The sequence below is a fragment of the Apodemus sylvaticus genome, chromosome 1 (genome assembly GCF_947179515.1).
Source record: "Apodemus sylvaticus chromosome 1, mApoSyl1.1, whole genome shotgun sequence".
Classification (NCBI taxonomy): domain Eukaryota; kingdom Metazoa; phylum Chordata; class Mammalia; order Rodentia; family Muridae; genus Apodemus; species Apodemus sylvaticus.
Window position 1 is genome coordinate 101,236,459 of NC_067472.1, and position 13,494 is coordinate 101,249,952.

Sequence of the window (13,494 nt, forward strand, 5' to 3'; positions counted from 1 at the left end):
CAGTGAGCCTATGATTTGTAATTTCCCAGATTTTTTCCTTGATAAAGGGAACTTATGTGTAAGTAAGTTTAATAAGAATAACTGCTTCACAAAATATTATGGTAAAACACATTGTTTCTGTATTCATGGTCAGTAAACAAGATACATATTTCAGTAAATATTTGTTCTAAGTCTGAATAAAATATTACTGATTGATAAATGGGTCTCCTTTCTATAATGGGCATAAGAATCTTATTTCAAGGATTTTGAAGCTACATTACTATTTCACAATACTTTTATACAGAATCCATTGATTATTTAGGAGGTGTTTGATTATTTATCATGGTTACACTGGGAGTTGACAAAACATTGTTTAAGATGTGTGTTCCAGGAGTCCTGATCAATGAAATCAATCATAATTCCAATTTCCTTTTTGATGAAATCGGCTCCCATCATTATGTAATGATGGGAAAAGGTATTGAATAAAATATCATAGCATCTCTTTATAGTATCTTCTCACTTTTGCCAAAACAACTGCTTCAATTACATAGGGTCATATATGGAGAGAACATTCACTTTGCATCCAAGCGAGAAGCAATTCTCCTAGATGACAAAAAATGTCCAATAGAGAAATCAGGATATGGTACTAAAGTACAGAGAAACAAAAAAAGGGGAAAGAATCCTCTCATGCATGAATAAATCTCATCTTGGTATTGAACTAAGAAAATTGCACAAAGATATCTTTGTCTCAGTTAAACCAGGGAAAAATTTTACCAAAACCTTTTAATTTAACTTGCTACAAAAAACATCTTTCAGAAGGGGTGTGTGTGTGTGTGTGTGTTTGTGTGTGTTTGAGCCAATTAGACAAAGACTCTATAAATAGACAAGAGCACTAAATCTATAAATCACTTTTAATAGGATTGTTACAGGCCTGTGACAAGGACAAGTCTCAGCTCAGACAGGGATTTTGAAGAAGCGGTGTTTAAGAGTGCCAAAAAGATTAACTCAATGCCATAGCCTATGTTCTGATAGAGACAGTTTTCTGAACGTCAATAGACAGCTCAACTCTCAGACTAAAGTACAGTCTTTTATTACATAACAATTCAGTAATCCACCCAAGGCTCCCTCTTGACTATCCTACCAATCATCACTTTTTTTTTAACCTTAACCCCATGATTCCTAGGAAAATACAGCAAGCCCATTTTTCTTAACATTACAAAAGAAATTCAGAATTTGCCTGCCTTTGTAAGCACAGACAATAAGCTGGTTGGGTGGGATCCAGTTTTTGAGATCATCCCTTCCACCATGCCTGCACTTAAATTCTGTCCCAGGCTAGACTTGAACTCAAGAATCTGTCTGCCTTTTATCCGTCTGCCTTTATATCTTTCTGACAAGCTGTCTCATAATGCAGCTGCCTCTCTTCATTTAGGTCCATGAAGCCCCTCATACAATTCATATTGCATTCATATATTATGGATAGTTCAAAAATCTTGCTTATATATTTTTGAATTCATGTTTTTAGAGTTCTTTCCCACAGTCTTAAAGGATTTCTTTAATGTCTTAGCATTTACCATTTTTGCTAAGGACATAGACATACCTTTGCCTCCCAGATTCAGGTTGTCTCTAATTAGTATGGAATCATTAAACTTGACAGAGAGAGCATACACCAATAACTTTGGCAGGGAGAATATTTTCCCAAAGAGGAACATGAAGTTACTCTCTCTCTCTCTCTCTCTCTCTCTCTCTCTCTCTCTCTCTCTCTCACACACACACACAAACAGGCCTATCATGCTGTCCCTTCATGACCATGTAGAACTCAGAAACCTGAAAAGAAAACTTCTCTAAAGAAGAAATAAAAATGGTTAGTAAATACATTTTTTATTTATTTTCTATATTCTTTGTTTACATTCTAAAAGCTTTCCCCTTTCCTAGTCCCCCCATATGTCCCATAAGTCCTCTTCTCTCCATCCATTCTATCTTTCCCCCTCCCTTTTCTCTGTTTGTAGCAGCCTTATTTATAATAGCCAGAAGGTGGAAATAACCCAGATATCCCTCAATGGAGGAATGGATACAGAAAATGTGGTATATGTACACAATGGAGTACTATTCAGCAATTAAAAACAATGAATTCATGAATTTTTTAGGCAAATGGAGGGAACTGGAAAATATCATCCTAAGCGAGGTAATGCAATCACAAAAGAATACACATGGAATGCAATCATTGATAAGTGGATATTAATTAGCCCTGAAGCTCTGAATACTGAGGATACAATTAGCATATCAAATGATTCCCATGAAGAAGGAATTAAATACATTTTAAAGTGTTTAACATCCTTGGCAATTAGGAAAAGTCAAATTAAAATTACTTCCTTGATATTTCATCTTACTCAGGTCATTATGGCCAAGGTTTGAATAATAAATAAATAGACAACAAATGGGAACCCTTATTGCTTTAGTGAAATTATAAACTGGTTCATTCACTACAGCATGAAGAATTCTCAAAAGAGCTAAAAGTAGATCTATCATGTAACTTAGCAAATCAGTTATTGCAGTAGACCCTAAGACTCCATCACCCTCTCTAACTCCTTCCCTATTGCCCCCACTTTCTCCTAAATTCATTATTTCTTTCTCATTAATTGTGATTGTCTCACACAAATGCACATATATGCACATACACCATATATTGAATTTATTTAGTTTTGCTCATATGTATATATGTTTAGGGTTGACCACATGAGATTGGATAATTTATCAGGGAGTTTGTACCTAGAGAAAACTGATTCTCCCTTTATCTGTAACCATATCTTTCATATAGTTCTTAATTTGTAGTCAAATATCAGTTGAGTAGGACTGCTATACAGAACTAAAGGGGTGCATATATAATACCCCAAATCACCTCCAGATTATCAGGGACAAATTATCTAGAATTGCTTTTTAAACAGAGTAACAGCAATATGAGTTAAGCCCAAATAGCATCTGTGTACCAGATCAATTGAGGGGCTAGTTGGCCAAACAGGTATTTCCCACTGGAATCCTTGACAAGGTGGTATCCTGTATGATTGTTTAATTAAAATTAGTATTTATTAAGGGAGAAATGTATTCTGATTCTGAAGCATTATCATTAAAGTATCTGAACAAATCACAATAAAAATGGGAGAACAATCAGAAAGCCAGATCACATTATTTATATCATTAGTAGTCTATTCATTACAGAAGACATTTGCAGGGATTCTTTGCTCTAGAAATGGCCATAAAATTGTTACTTTGGGAACAAGAAATGTCATCTATTTTTTGGAGTAGCTATAGTTACTAAATGGATCTCAGTACTTTAAACTCTGACACTGAAAATAAGAACTCTGTTAAAATGATGGCTTTTGTCAAACTTCTGGAAAAGAATGCACATTGAAGTGGAAGTTTCATCACTTCTTTTTGTCAAGGTTAAAGAACTGGCTTTGCAGTGGGACACCTATTATTATAGAGGTAAATTAGTTTTGGTAAGATGATAACATGATGACTACAGCCAGTGATGTACTGTGGCCTGTAAATCAAATATGAAGTGTTTGGAGTCCAGTGGGGAAGTGGATAAGACTTTTCCAAATCTGAGAGCTATGACTGTAGACCAGTACTGGGGTCCAAATTTCCACTTGCAGACCAGACAGTTTAGGAATCAGGTCAAGACCAGACAGTAAGGCCTTTACGTCTCTGACATTTTTTTATTTCTCAACTTTCTGTTTCATCCCCACTTCATGAAATTTCAATGTCTCTCATAACTTCTGTCAAAAAAAAAAAACAGCTAAATTTCCTAACCCCACTTTGTTTTTATCTTTGATTGACTTAGTTTGCTCTGTATCTTAGAATCTTGATTCTCCTTAACTTTCATTTGCACTAGATAAGATATTTGAGGCATATCAGAAACCATCATTCATTACCATCCAAGTATAGTCTTTAGAAGACTGAGATATTGACACTGGGATAAAAAACTAACAAGTGGATGGAGAAGCCAACTCTTCTATATATTAACACTTGGTCTGTAACAAAAGAATCACACTGTGAAAAGATGGACTTACAGAAGAAAGGTGGTTTTTGACTCATCTGAGAAACTCATAAGGAAAATTAGTCCTTACTTTATAATATATGTATAAATCAATTCTGGATAGAAGATTAGCAGAAAAGTTAAGGTAAGATTACAAATACCATTTCCATTGTATCGGTTTATGAAAAACTTTTTTAAAAGGACACCAAGAATGTTAATTCTCATAAGAAACTCTTCACAGCTAATGAAAATTTGAATTCTTTGGATTTACCATTAAATTAATGAAAAGACAATTTGTATAGATGGTGAAATTAAAACAAATCCATGAGAAAGATACCAATCCATAAAATTAGCTTTGTAATTTTGTAAGACAGATGACTATAATCTAAAAATTAGACACAAAATTTAAATGTTTTCTTGCAAAAAGGAAAGGCTAATAAGCAATGGCCGGTGAATTCACACTAGTAATTAGGAGATTATGCATCACAACCACAGTGCATTGCATTTGTACTCAGTATAATGGTACCAAGCAAATGAAGATCCATCCTCTGAGCTCCCAACAAAACTAATGATGTTCCTAAGGATGTATAACAATTGTTATTATCGTATGCAATTGACACTTGTAATTTGAATATAATATTGGAAAACTGGTACTTTCCATTTATGCTAAAATTATATTTTTCATACCTGGATCATGTTCTGGGGAGTTCTAAATTGAGTCTAAATATCCATAAAACAATATGTACAGAAATATTAAAAAAATTTCATTCATAACACTCAAAACTTAGAAAAAAGTCAAATGTCTATCTAGAATGGATAATTTAGTGTATTTAATTCAATACAAGCAATAAATTACAGCTATTTTAAATTATATGAATAAATCACAGAAGCTTATTGTGAGTATAAATATATCTCAGAACATATGTATATCTACTATAAAATTTATAAGATTATCTCAAATATTGAATATGTTGGGATCAATTAGCTTGTCAGAGCATGAAGACATATGCAGTAATGACAGAAGCTCAACATATTTTGGCCTGAGTTGTGGTCACAAGTTTAGGTCTCTGTAAAGTATGCTCATGCACATATTAATATTCTTTGTGGGATGCTATAAAATAGAAATATCAAAAAGTACTTTGAGTCATACCAAATTAGCATGTGGATGTTACTTTGTAGGTCCAAATCTAGGAATTCTATTAACAAACACTGTGTCACTCATCAGGGGTTACCTGATGTCTAATTCACAACCCCAATGATTAGGTAGAAGTATGCCCAGGACAACCTCAAAATCTCAGTTCTGGAGCTCATTGGAGTATCTGCTCAGTTATATGAATGTAGGTAGAGGGCTTGGGAGTGTTGTGAGTGGAAAGAGCTCTAAAAAGAGAGAAATGAGGGAGGAAGTACACTAGGCTTGAAGATGTCTGGAAAGTTCAAGTCACTGAAAGGAAACAGAACCTTTCAAGAATGATATTTGAAAGTTCATTATTTATGTGTTTATAAATGTTTATTAAACTAACTATACTGTGTATATGTTGTACTTAAGATTTGGAAAAATATGTGTGTTGCTAAGCAATTATTATATGACAAGATGAGGTGTACACAAGTCAAATTTGTGCGAATTGAGATTATTACTGTTGTACCTCTCAATTCACAAGAAGAAACACAAGGTAGGAATGGCTGGGCATTATGAGATGCTTAACATAAGGTCAATGAAAGGATAACTAAATTCATGAGTCTGGGAGTAATTGCTCTGGGGAGCTTTGAGTTTCACTTTTCTATTGAGACTATTATTTACATATATAAGGATCCATCCATTCCTGACAACCTTAAGTTTTCTACTACATTAATGCTTCATGAAGTTGTTATTCTTCTTTAATCTTAAGCACTCTCCCTGTTATTTCTCCCACTCTCCCTCATTCGTCCTCATTATCTCTCCCTTCCTATGCCCTCTACATTTCTATATTTATGAATTTATCTATCAGTACTAAATACACATACATACACACACACACTCACATACATACTCACACACATACGTGGACACTCTTCTACAGAGAGTGAACTAATTATTTTGAAAATTAGCTAAAGTTGGAGAAGATCTCATAGATGGAATAGGCGTGGAAAATGAAAAGAAAACCATGAGAAATATTAAATACCTTGTTGGTTTTATATTTTCAGGATTGGGTTGGTGATATGTGATAAAATATCAATAAAATTATGGAATAAAAAAAGAAATTAAGAAATACTGAAAGAATATTAAAACTATTAAAAACTCAAAATACATAAGTATATAATGTATATATACATATGATATATGTATACATGAGTCTGTTGACATCATATGTATATATTATACATACTTAATACACACACACACACACGTATGCATAATGTCAACAGGCATAATGTCAACAGAATGGACTACATCCTGTGCACTGCCCAAAGATAAACGAGAAAGTAATGAAACTCTGCAAATCAATTGTGTCAGTCTTTGGGAATTTCACACATTCTTCTTTAGTTAGTTGTGTGTGTTTGCTTGTATGCATTGTGCCACAGATATGCATCTGTGGAGGTTAGAAGACAGATTGTAGGAGTTGCTTCTTTTCTTCCATGACGCAGGTTCCTGTCATTGAACTCAGGTCATCATGCTTAGTGGTAAGTGTCTTTATCCTTTGATTCATTCTGTTGGCCAGTATTGCCAGATATTTTCATAGTGATTGTTTTCACATTCATCATACCATACATTCTGTATTAGATATAGTGAAATAAAAATGCAATAATACTAATGTCACAAAGTTATTTTTTCTTGTTATAATATTCTGTAGTTAACAAATACAATCCTTTCTCTCCTAAAGGAAGATGCATCTCTCTGAGATGGTTTAGGTCAACTTTTCTTCCAAAAGATGCTTAAAACCTGCTCCCGAATCTGCTTAGTCCTCACCCCGTAGATTACAGGATTCAGGGCAGGGGGAACAACGACATATAGATTAGCCAGGAGAATATGAATGTATGCAGGAACATTCCTGCCAAACCTGTGTGTCATGAATGAGAAAAATGCCGGAGTGAAGAAAGCCAGGATGACACAGATGTGGGAGCCACATGTGTTAAGTGCTTTGAGCCTGGCATCTCTAGATGGAAGGCAAAAGACAGCTTGTAGGATCCGCATGTAGGAAATGACGATTAGAAGCACGTCGGCAAGCACCATCGATATAAGAATCAGCCCAAATATCATGTTTACCTTTATGTTGGCACAGGCCAGGCGAGCAATCCCCATGTGTTCACAATATGTATGAGGAATTATATGGTGACCACAGAAAGGAAGCCTCAAAATGAGAAATACTAGAGGAATGACCAAAATGAAATTTACTCCAAATACCACCACCAGGATGAATCCTATTGTTCTGTTGGTGAGAATCTGGCTGTACCGCAGAGGCTTGCAAATGGCAACATAGCGGTCAAAGGCCATGGCAACCAGCACAACAGTCTCCATTGCAGTGAATATGTGGATGAAGAACATCTGGGCCACACATCCCCCAAAGCTAATCTCCCGTAAATTAAACCAGAAGATACCCAGCATCTTGGGAATTGTGGATGTGGATAGGCCTAGATCAATGGAACCCAGCATTGCTAAGAAGTAAAACATGGGCTGATGAAGACTGTGTTCATTCTTGATCACAAACAAGATAATGATGTTCCCAACCAGGGCAATCAAATACACAAAGCCAAAAGGAAAACCAATCCACACATGCATCTTTTCAAGGCCTGGAACTCCCAGCAAGAGGAAAAAGGAGGGATGGAATTCGGTCCCATTTAAACTAGACATTCCCTCTCTGTCCTTGAAATCTGAAAGAAAAAACCCCACAACCATTTAAAATGTATATATGCATGTATCAATCACATGTGTGACCATATGCATATACACACAAACACATGCCTATTATAATGAAGGCACTTTCTTTAAAAGATGATATTTAAGTATATGAACATGATTGCTTAAATTATTAATTAACATTAAACATCTAAGACATAGGATAACAATGATTTGCCTTCTTGAAAGAATGTTTGTTTGCACTGAGAATTAAACTCAGGGCTTTCACATGCTGGACAAATGCTCTACCACTGAACTACTGGCCCAGGCTACATAAAGAAGGTGCTTCTGTGAACACTAGATAAAGCTGCAGCTCTTAGAACCAGTCAGTGTTCTACTCCTCTCCAGAAATATGGTGGCTGATACCAACAAGCGAATGCCATGAGCAGTAAGACTTTATGGTGATATAGCCACTTCAAACAGTCAAGAATTCGCTGAGAAATCTTCATACAGTTCTCTGCACCCCTACAAAAGTAATCAATATTATAACCTTCACCCTCATTGTTTTCATATATTTACTTAGTTTACTGTGTTAGGCATCAACCCAATGTGTGACACATGTGGGGAAGCTGCTAGAGCTTTAAATAAATGAAATAACACTTATGAAGAAAGACAGGAAAAAAAGCAAAGATGAAAGGGAAAGGAGGGAGGGCGTGAGGAAGGAAGGAAGGAAGGAAGGAAGGAAGGAAGGAAGGAAGGAAGGAAAGAAGGAAGGAAGGAAGGAAAGAAGGGACCTTTATAGAACATAGAAATATAGAATGAGAGTGATGGCAATCACTTTTGGAGAAAGGGGTTTAGGACACTCAGTACCCTTCTCTTAGTGGGTCTGGGAAGCAGGTTAATGAGGAAGAGTAAAAAATTTATTTTTCTTCTTCCTTGTGGAGTTGGAAAGTTATGGGAGGTTATTTTCTTTCTTTTTCTCTTTCTCTTTCTCTTCTTCTCTCTTCTTTTCTTTTTCTATTTTCTCTTTTTCTTTATCTCTTGTTCTATTTCTCTTTCTCTCTTTCATCCTTCCTTTCTTCTGTCCTTTCTTTTTTGTCCTTTCTTTCATTCTTTCTTTTGATTAGACTCAGTTTTGATTATGCAGATGAAGGAAATATGTATTTTTCCTTCTGAGGAATTTTTTCAAGGAATTTTTCAAATTGTCTATTGAAATGTCTATAGATATTTAACTCTTTAAAAAAATCTACTATGACCTTTTTGTTTTCTCTCAAAGAAGACACAACATTGGGTGGGTATGTAATGGGCGGTGGTGTTTCTAAGAAGAGCTGGAGGAGGGTCCAGGTGATCAAAATGCATTGTGTGAAATTCTTAAAGAACTAGTGAAAATCTACTTTGACATAAAACAATGAACCTTGCATTAAAACTTTGTTTAATATATGTGGTTAGATAATCTGAAATGGAGAAGAAACAGCATAAAAACCATTATCCTTGCTCTAACATTCAAACATCTCCAATGTCTGTGCTACATAGTCTGAAACAATTCCTGTTTCCCACAGATTCATTAGCATCGCAGAAATGTCATTTATCCCTGTCTGTCACATTTCACCTAGTTTGTTTCAGAGCCTAGACCTCAGCAGCAGCTGCTGCCTTGGCCATGGTCTATGACATGTGGCCTTTCAGGGCAGAGAGAGAAGGACCTCCCTTTCTGGCTTTATTCTGTGTGTTGTCCCTGAAAAGCAAAATTTATCCTTCTGCTACAGTAGACTTTTCACTGCCAACACATTACCCACAGGATCACAATTCCCTGAGGATTTATACTTTTTTCTTCCTGAAAACAAAAGTTAATCCTCCTGTGACTGTTGTTTTTGAACTCCAGAATTGATGACAACCAGTTTCCATTATTGGATTGCACTCTGATTACCTCTATAGAATCTCTCACTAAGCTCTGTTTTCAGTGAGCAGCACGAACCATGAAAGATGATTTGGATTTACAATCTCAGAGCACGATCATGTCATTGAAAATGTGTAATATACTGTGGAGAAACAGAAAATATAAACCAATGCATATTCTATAGAATGGAGCATGGATCTTAACACAGGGAATGGGAAGGCAGGCTCCATGCTTTTCTATCGTTCTCCTACTGAGAGTTAACTAAGGAGTAATGGTCACACAGCACATATCCAGAACAATATTTACTAACGAAATTGCCAAAAGAAAACAAACCAAAAAATGGAGAAGTAGTTAGGGTTTTACTCCCTGGTGAGTTAACTTTAACTGGGGTTACTTAAATGAGTACTGGTGACATGTTATTTACCAGATCATGGACAATGTAGAAATAACAATTTTTCAGGTTCCCCGATTCATAAAGAATTCATTTAAATGAATCTAGCACCCCTGCATTGCCCTGGCATGCAAAAACTGCATATCACAGAATTAGAATCCTTAGTCTGCTAAGTCAGAATTCAGAGAACAGCAATTGTTTATTGTGGTGTCAAAGATTCTTATCCTTTTAATTTATAGCAACATAAATTAGGTCCCCAGCATCCAGTGTATGGCATTGATAAGTGTGTAAACATCATGAAAGAATGATTTCTGTGATGAGTTTAGAAATTCTTCCATATATAAATGGTACAGGTTAGAAAATATGATATGGGAAGCTGAGAAATGGGAAAGTAAGAATGCTAAGATATTTATAACCATATATGATGGCAAGTAACACAACCTATTTTCAACATTTCCATCATCTAAGGAGACACGTTATGATACCAGCTTATGTACCATTTCCTGGGCATCTAGGCTGTGGTTGATATGCACCTGTTTGTCATCATCATACCTAAAACCAATACACAGGGTTACAGTGGCAGCATTTCCAGTAGCATACAAATGTAAGTGCAATAACAAAACTCTTTGAAAAAAAGTTGGACTTTATACTTTTAATCACTGGATGCCAGACAAAAACGTTGTCATAAAGACTACTATATAGAAAAATGTAAATTGATAGAAACAGGGGACAAAAATCATAGTAACAGGAAAAAATTAATTTCAAGTCTTACTATCAGAAATTCATACCATAGTTTTCTTTAAAAATATTTCAAGTAGAATTCAAAATTTTAACTTATAATTATTTAGCTAATCTTATAAATTCAAATTTTTGACTAATCTATAAAAAAACGTAATAGAATAAAATTTCATGAAAGTTCAATTTATTTGTTTTGAAAAGGCTCAAGACAGCAGATATCAACTTACAAAAGATGGTTTTGCATTGGTATTTTTTTAAATTTATTGATATATTTATTTACATTTCAAAAGATTTCCCCTTTTCTGGACCCCCACTCCCCGAAAGTCCCATCAGCACCCTTCCCTCCCCCTGTTTTCCCACCCAACCCTTCCCACTTCCCTGTTCTGGTTTTGCCCTATACTGCTTCACTGAGTCTTTCCAGAACAAGGGGCCACTCCTCCATTCTTCTTGTACCTCATTTGTATTAATACAGCATGTGCTATGATTACAACAAATAGGCTTTCAGGAAAAAGATTCTATAAAATGCTAAGTAGTACCAATCTATATGCGCAAGCTAAAGGAAGCATAATACCAAAGACACAGAATATTTAAACTTAAAAGAGCTGCAAGTACCAAATCTTGGAAGTTTGTAGAATGAATAAAACCTTCATATATTTCTGGTAGAAGTTCAAAGTTGGAAAAATATTTTGTAAACTTGTCAGCACTAATTAATGCTAAAGATACAAATTTAAAAGTTCTTGAAATTGAAATATAGTTACATCATTTCTCTCTTCCATTTCCTTCCTCAACTTCTTCCATGCCCTGCCTTGTTCCCTCTCTAATTCAAGACTTTTTATATATGTATAATTACATAAATATAACCTGCTTAGTCCAATCAGTGTTATTGGTACATGTTAATCACATCAGGATTAGCCCCTTGTCATTAGATAACAGATTAGGGTTCTCAATTCATCTAGGTATAGGACCTCTTTAAATTTCTCCCATTCATGTTGGCATGTAGACTAGTCTGGCCAGTATGTATATATTGCTTAGGCAACCATGTTGTTAAGATTCCATGTGATAGCATCTCTATCATGGCTAGAAGACATTGTCATGAAGCTAGTATCCTAGACCTCTGACAGTCAAAACTTTTGTGTCCCCCTTTTTCTGTGTTCCTTGAATCTTATATTTAGATATTTTATTATAGATGTACCAGCTGAGGCTGGGCTCCTTAGCATCATTAAGTCTTTACATTTTCACCACTTGTGGATCTTTATAGTAAAAGATAGACACTTTTAAACCTTAGCTTCATACATTTTCTTCTCTTTTTAAAACTTCATTAATAAAACTTCAATAACAAAATAGAATGCACATATAATTTTTGAAATTTCTTCTAATTATTTATTTTTGGATATATATGTTAGAATGCAGTTTATGAGTCATAAAGTGTGTAGAATTTCTGATGTGAGATTGTGTCTGCTGGAAATAACAGGGAAACATCACCCAAAATCATTTCACCCTCAATAGGGCTATGTAAACAAGACCTGAAACATTACTCTACCAATAGCTATGCATGCCAAAATGGAAGAGTTGCTCACCAGGCACCACCTCTAAACAAAGACTTATAGACAACAAGGTATGCTGAGAGTGAATGAAGTAGTGTTCTTCCAGAGATGAGCAGCAGAGGAACTTGCTCAAAACAATTTATGGGGTGCAAGCTGATAGCTCTGTCGTTCGCTAGATAGATCTCTATAGATAGATCTCTAGATAGCTGTTGGGTTTCAGAAAACCTGCCAGAAAAATTCTAAAAGAGTTGTAATAACTCTCTGGATAGTTGAGTTTTTTTCCAACCAAAGTCAGAAACATGTTAGAAAAAAATTTCAAAGAACTTTAACAGCTCTCCAATCACCTCTCTCCTAGTAGCTTTCTCTTAGAGGCTAAAGTCCAGTCTGTTATTTACATATTACTTCAGTCATTTACTCCAACATTCAATTTTGATTATCCCATGAATCAGCACTTTATGACCTTATCCCCCTGATTCTTTGAAAAAGACATCAAGTACTTTTTTTTTAAACATAGCAAATGAACTCAGGGATCTGTCTGCCTTTGTAGACACAAACAATAAACTTAACTGGGTAGGATCTTGCCCTGAGATTAGCACTCCCTAAAACTCTTTATCTCCTTTTTAAATATCTTTCCGACAAGCTGGCTCATTCATGCAGTAATCCAAACACTCTGGGAGGCAGAGGCAGGCGAATATCTGAGTTCGAGGGCATCCTGGTCTACAGAGTGAGTTCCAGAACAGTCATGGATACACAGAGAAACCCTGTCTCGAAAAGAAAAAAAAAATCCAAAAAAGAGATAGAAGAATCTCCTTAGGTGCTGAAGATACCATAAAACTCAACAAAGAAAATGCAAAATACATAAAGCTTGCAACCCAAAACATCCAGGAACTCCAGAACATGATTAGAAGACCCAACCTAAGAATTATAGGTATAGAAGAGAGTGAAGATTTACAACTTAAAGGATCAGTAAATATCTTCAACAAAATTATAGAAGAAAACTTCCCTAACCTAAAGAAGGAGATGCCCATGAACATACAAGAAGCCTACAGAACTCCAAACAGATTGGACCAGATCAGAAAGTCCTGGAACATAATAATCAAAACA

General features: G+C 35.2%; 1 protein-coding gene and 1 pseudogene across 1 annotated transcript; both read right to left on the minus strand.

Annotated features, from left to right (window-relative positions):
* Window positions 1-6,899: 6,899 nt before the first annotated feature.
* LOC127680551 (olfactory receptor 52E4-like) lies at window positions 6,900-7,838 on the minus strand. Its single transcript, XM_052176087.1, has one exon. The coding sequence runs from the start codon at window positions 7,836-7,838 to the stop codon at window positions 6,900-6,902; it is 939 nt and encodes a 312-aa protein (XP_052032047.1).
* A 4,761-nt stretch (window positions 7,839-12,599) lies between these two features.
* On the minus strand, window positions 12,600-12,650 carry LOC127676653 (uncharacterized; annotated as a pseudogene).
* Between the last annotated feature and the right edge of the window lie 844 nt (window positions 12,651-13,494).

Coding starts and splice junctions, on each gene's coding strand:
- LOC127680551 (XM_052176087.1), bottom strand. CDS start 7,838: ATGTCTAGTTTAAATGGGACCGAATTCCATCCCTCCTTTTTCCTCTTG.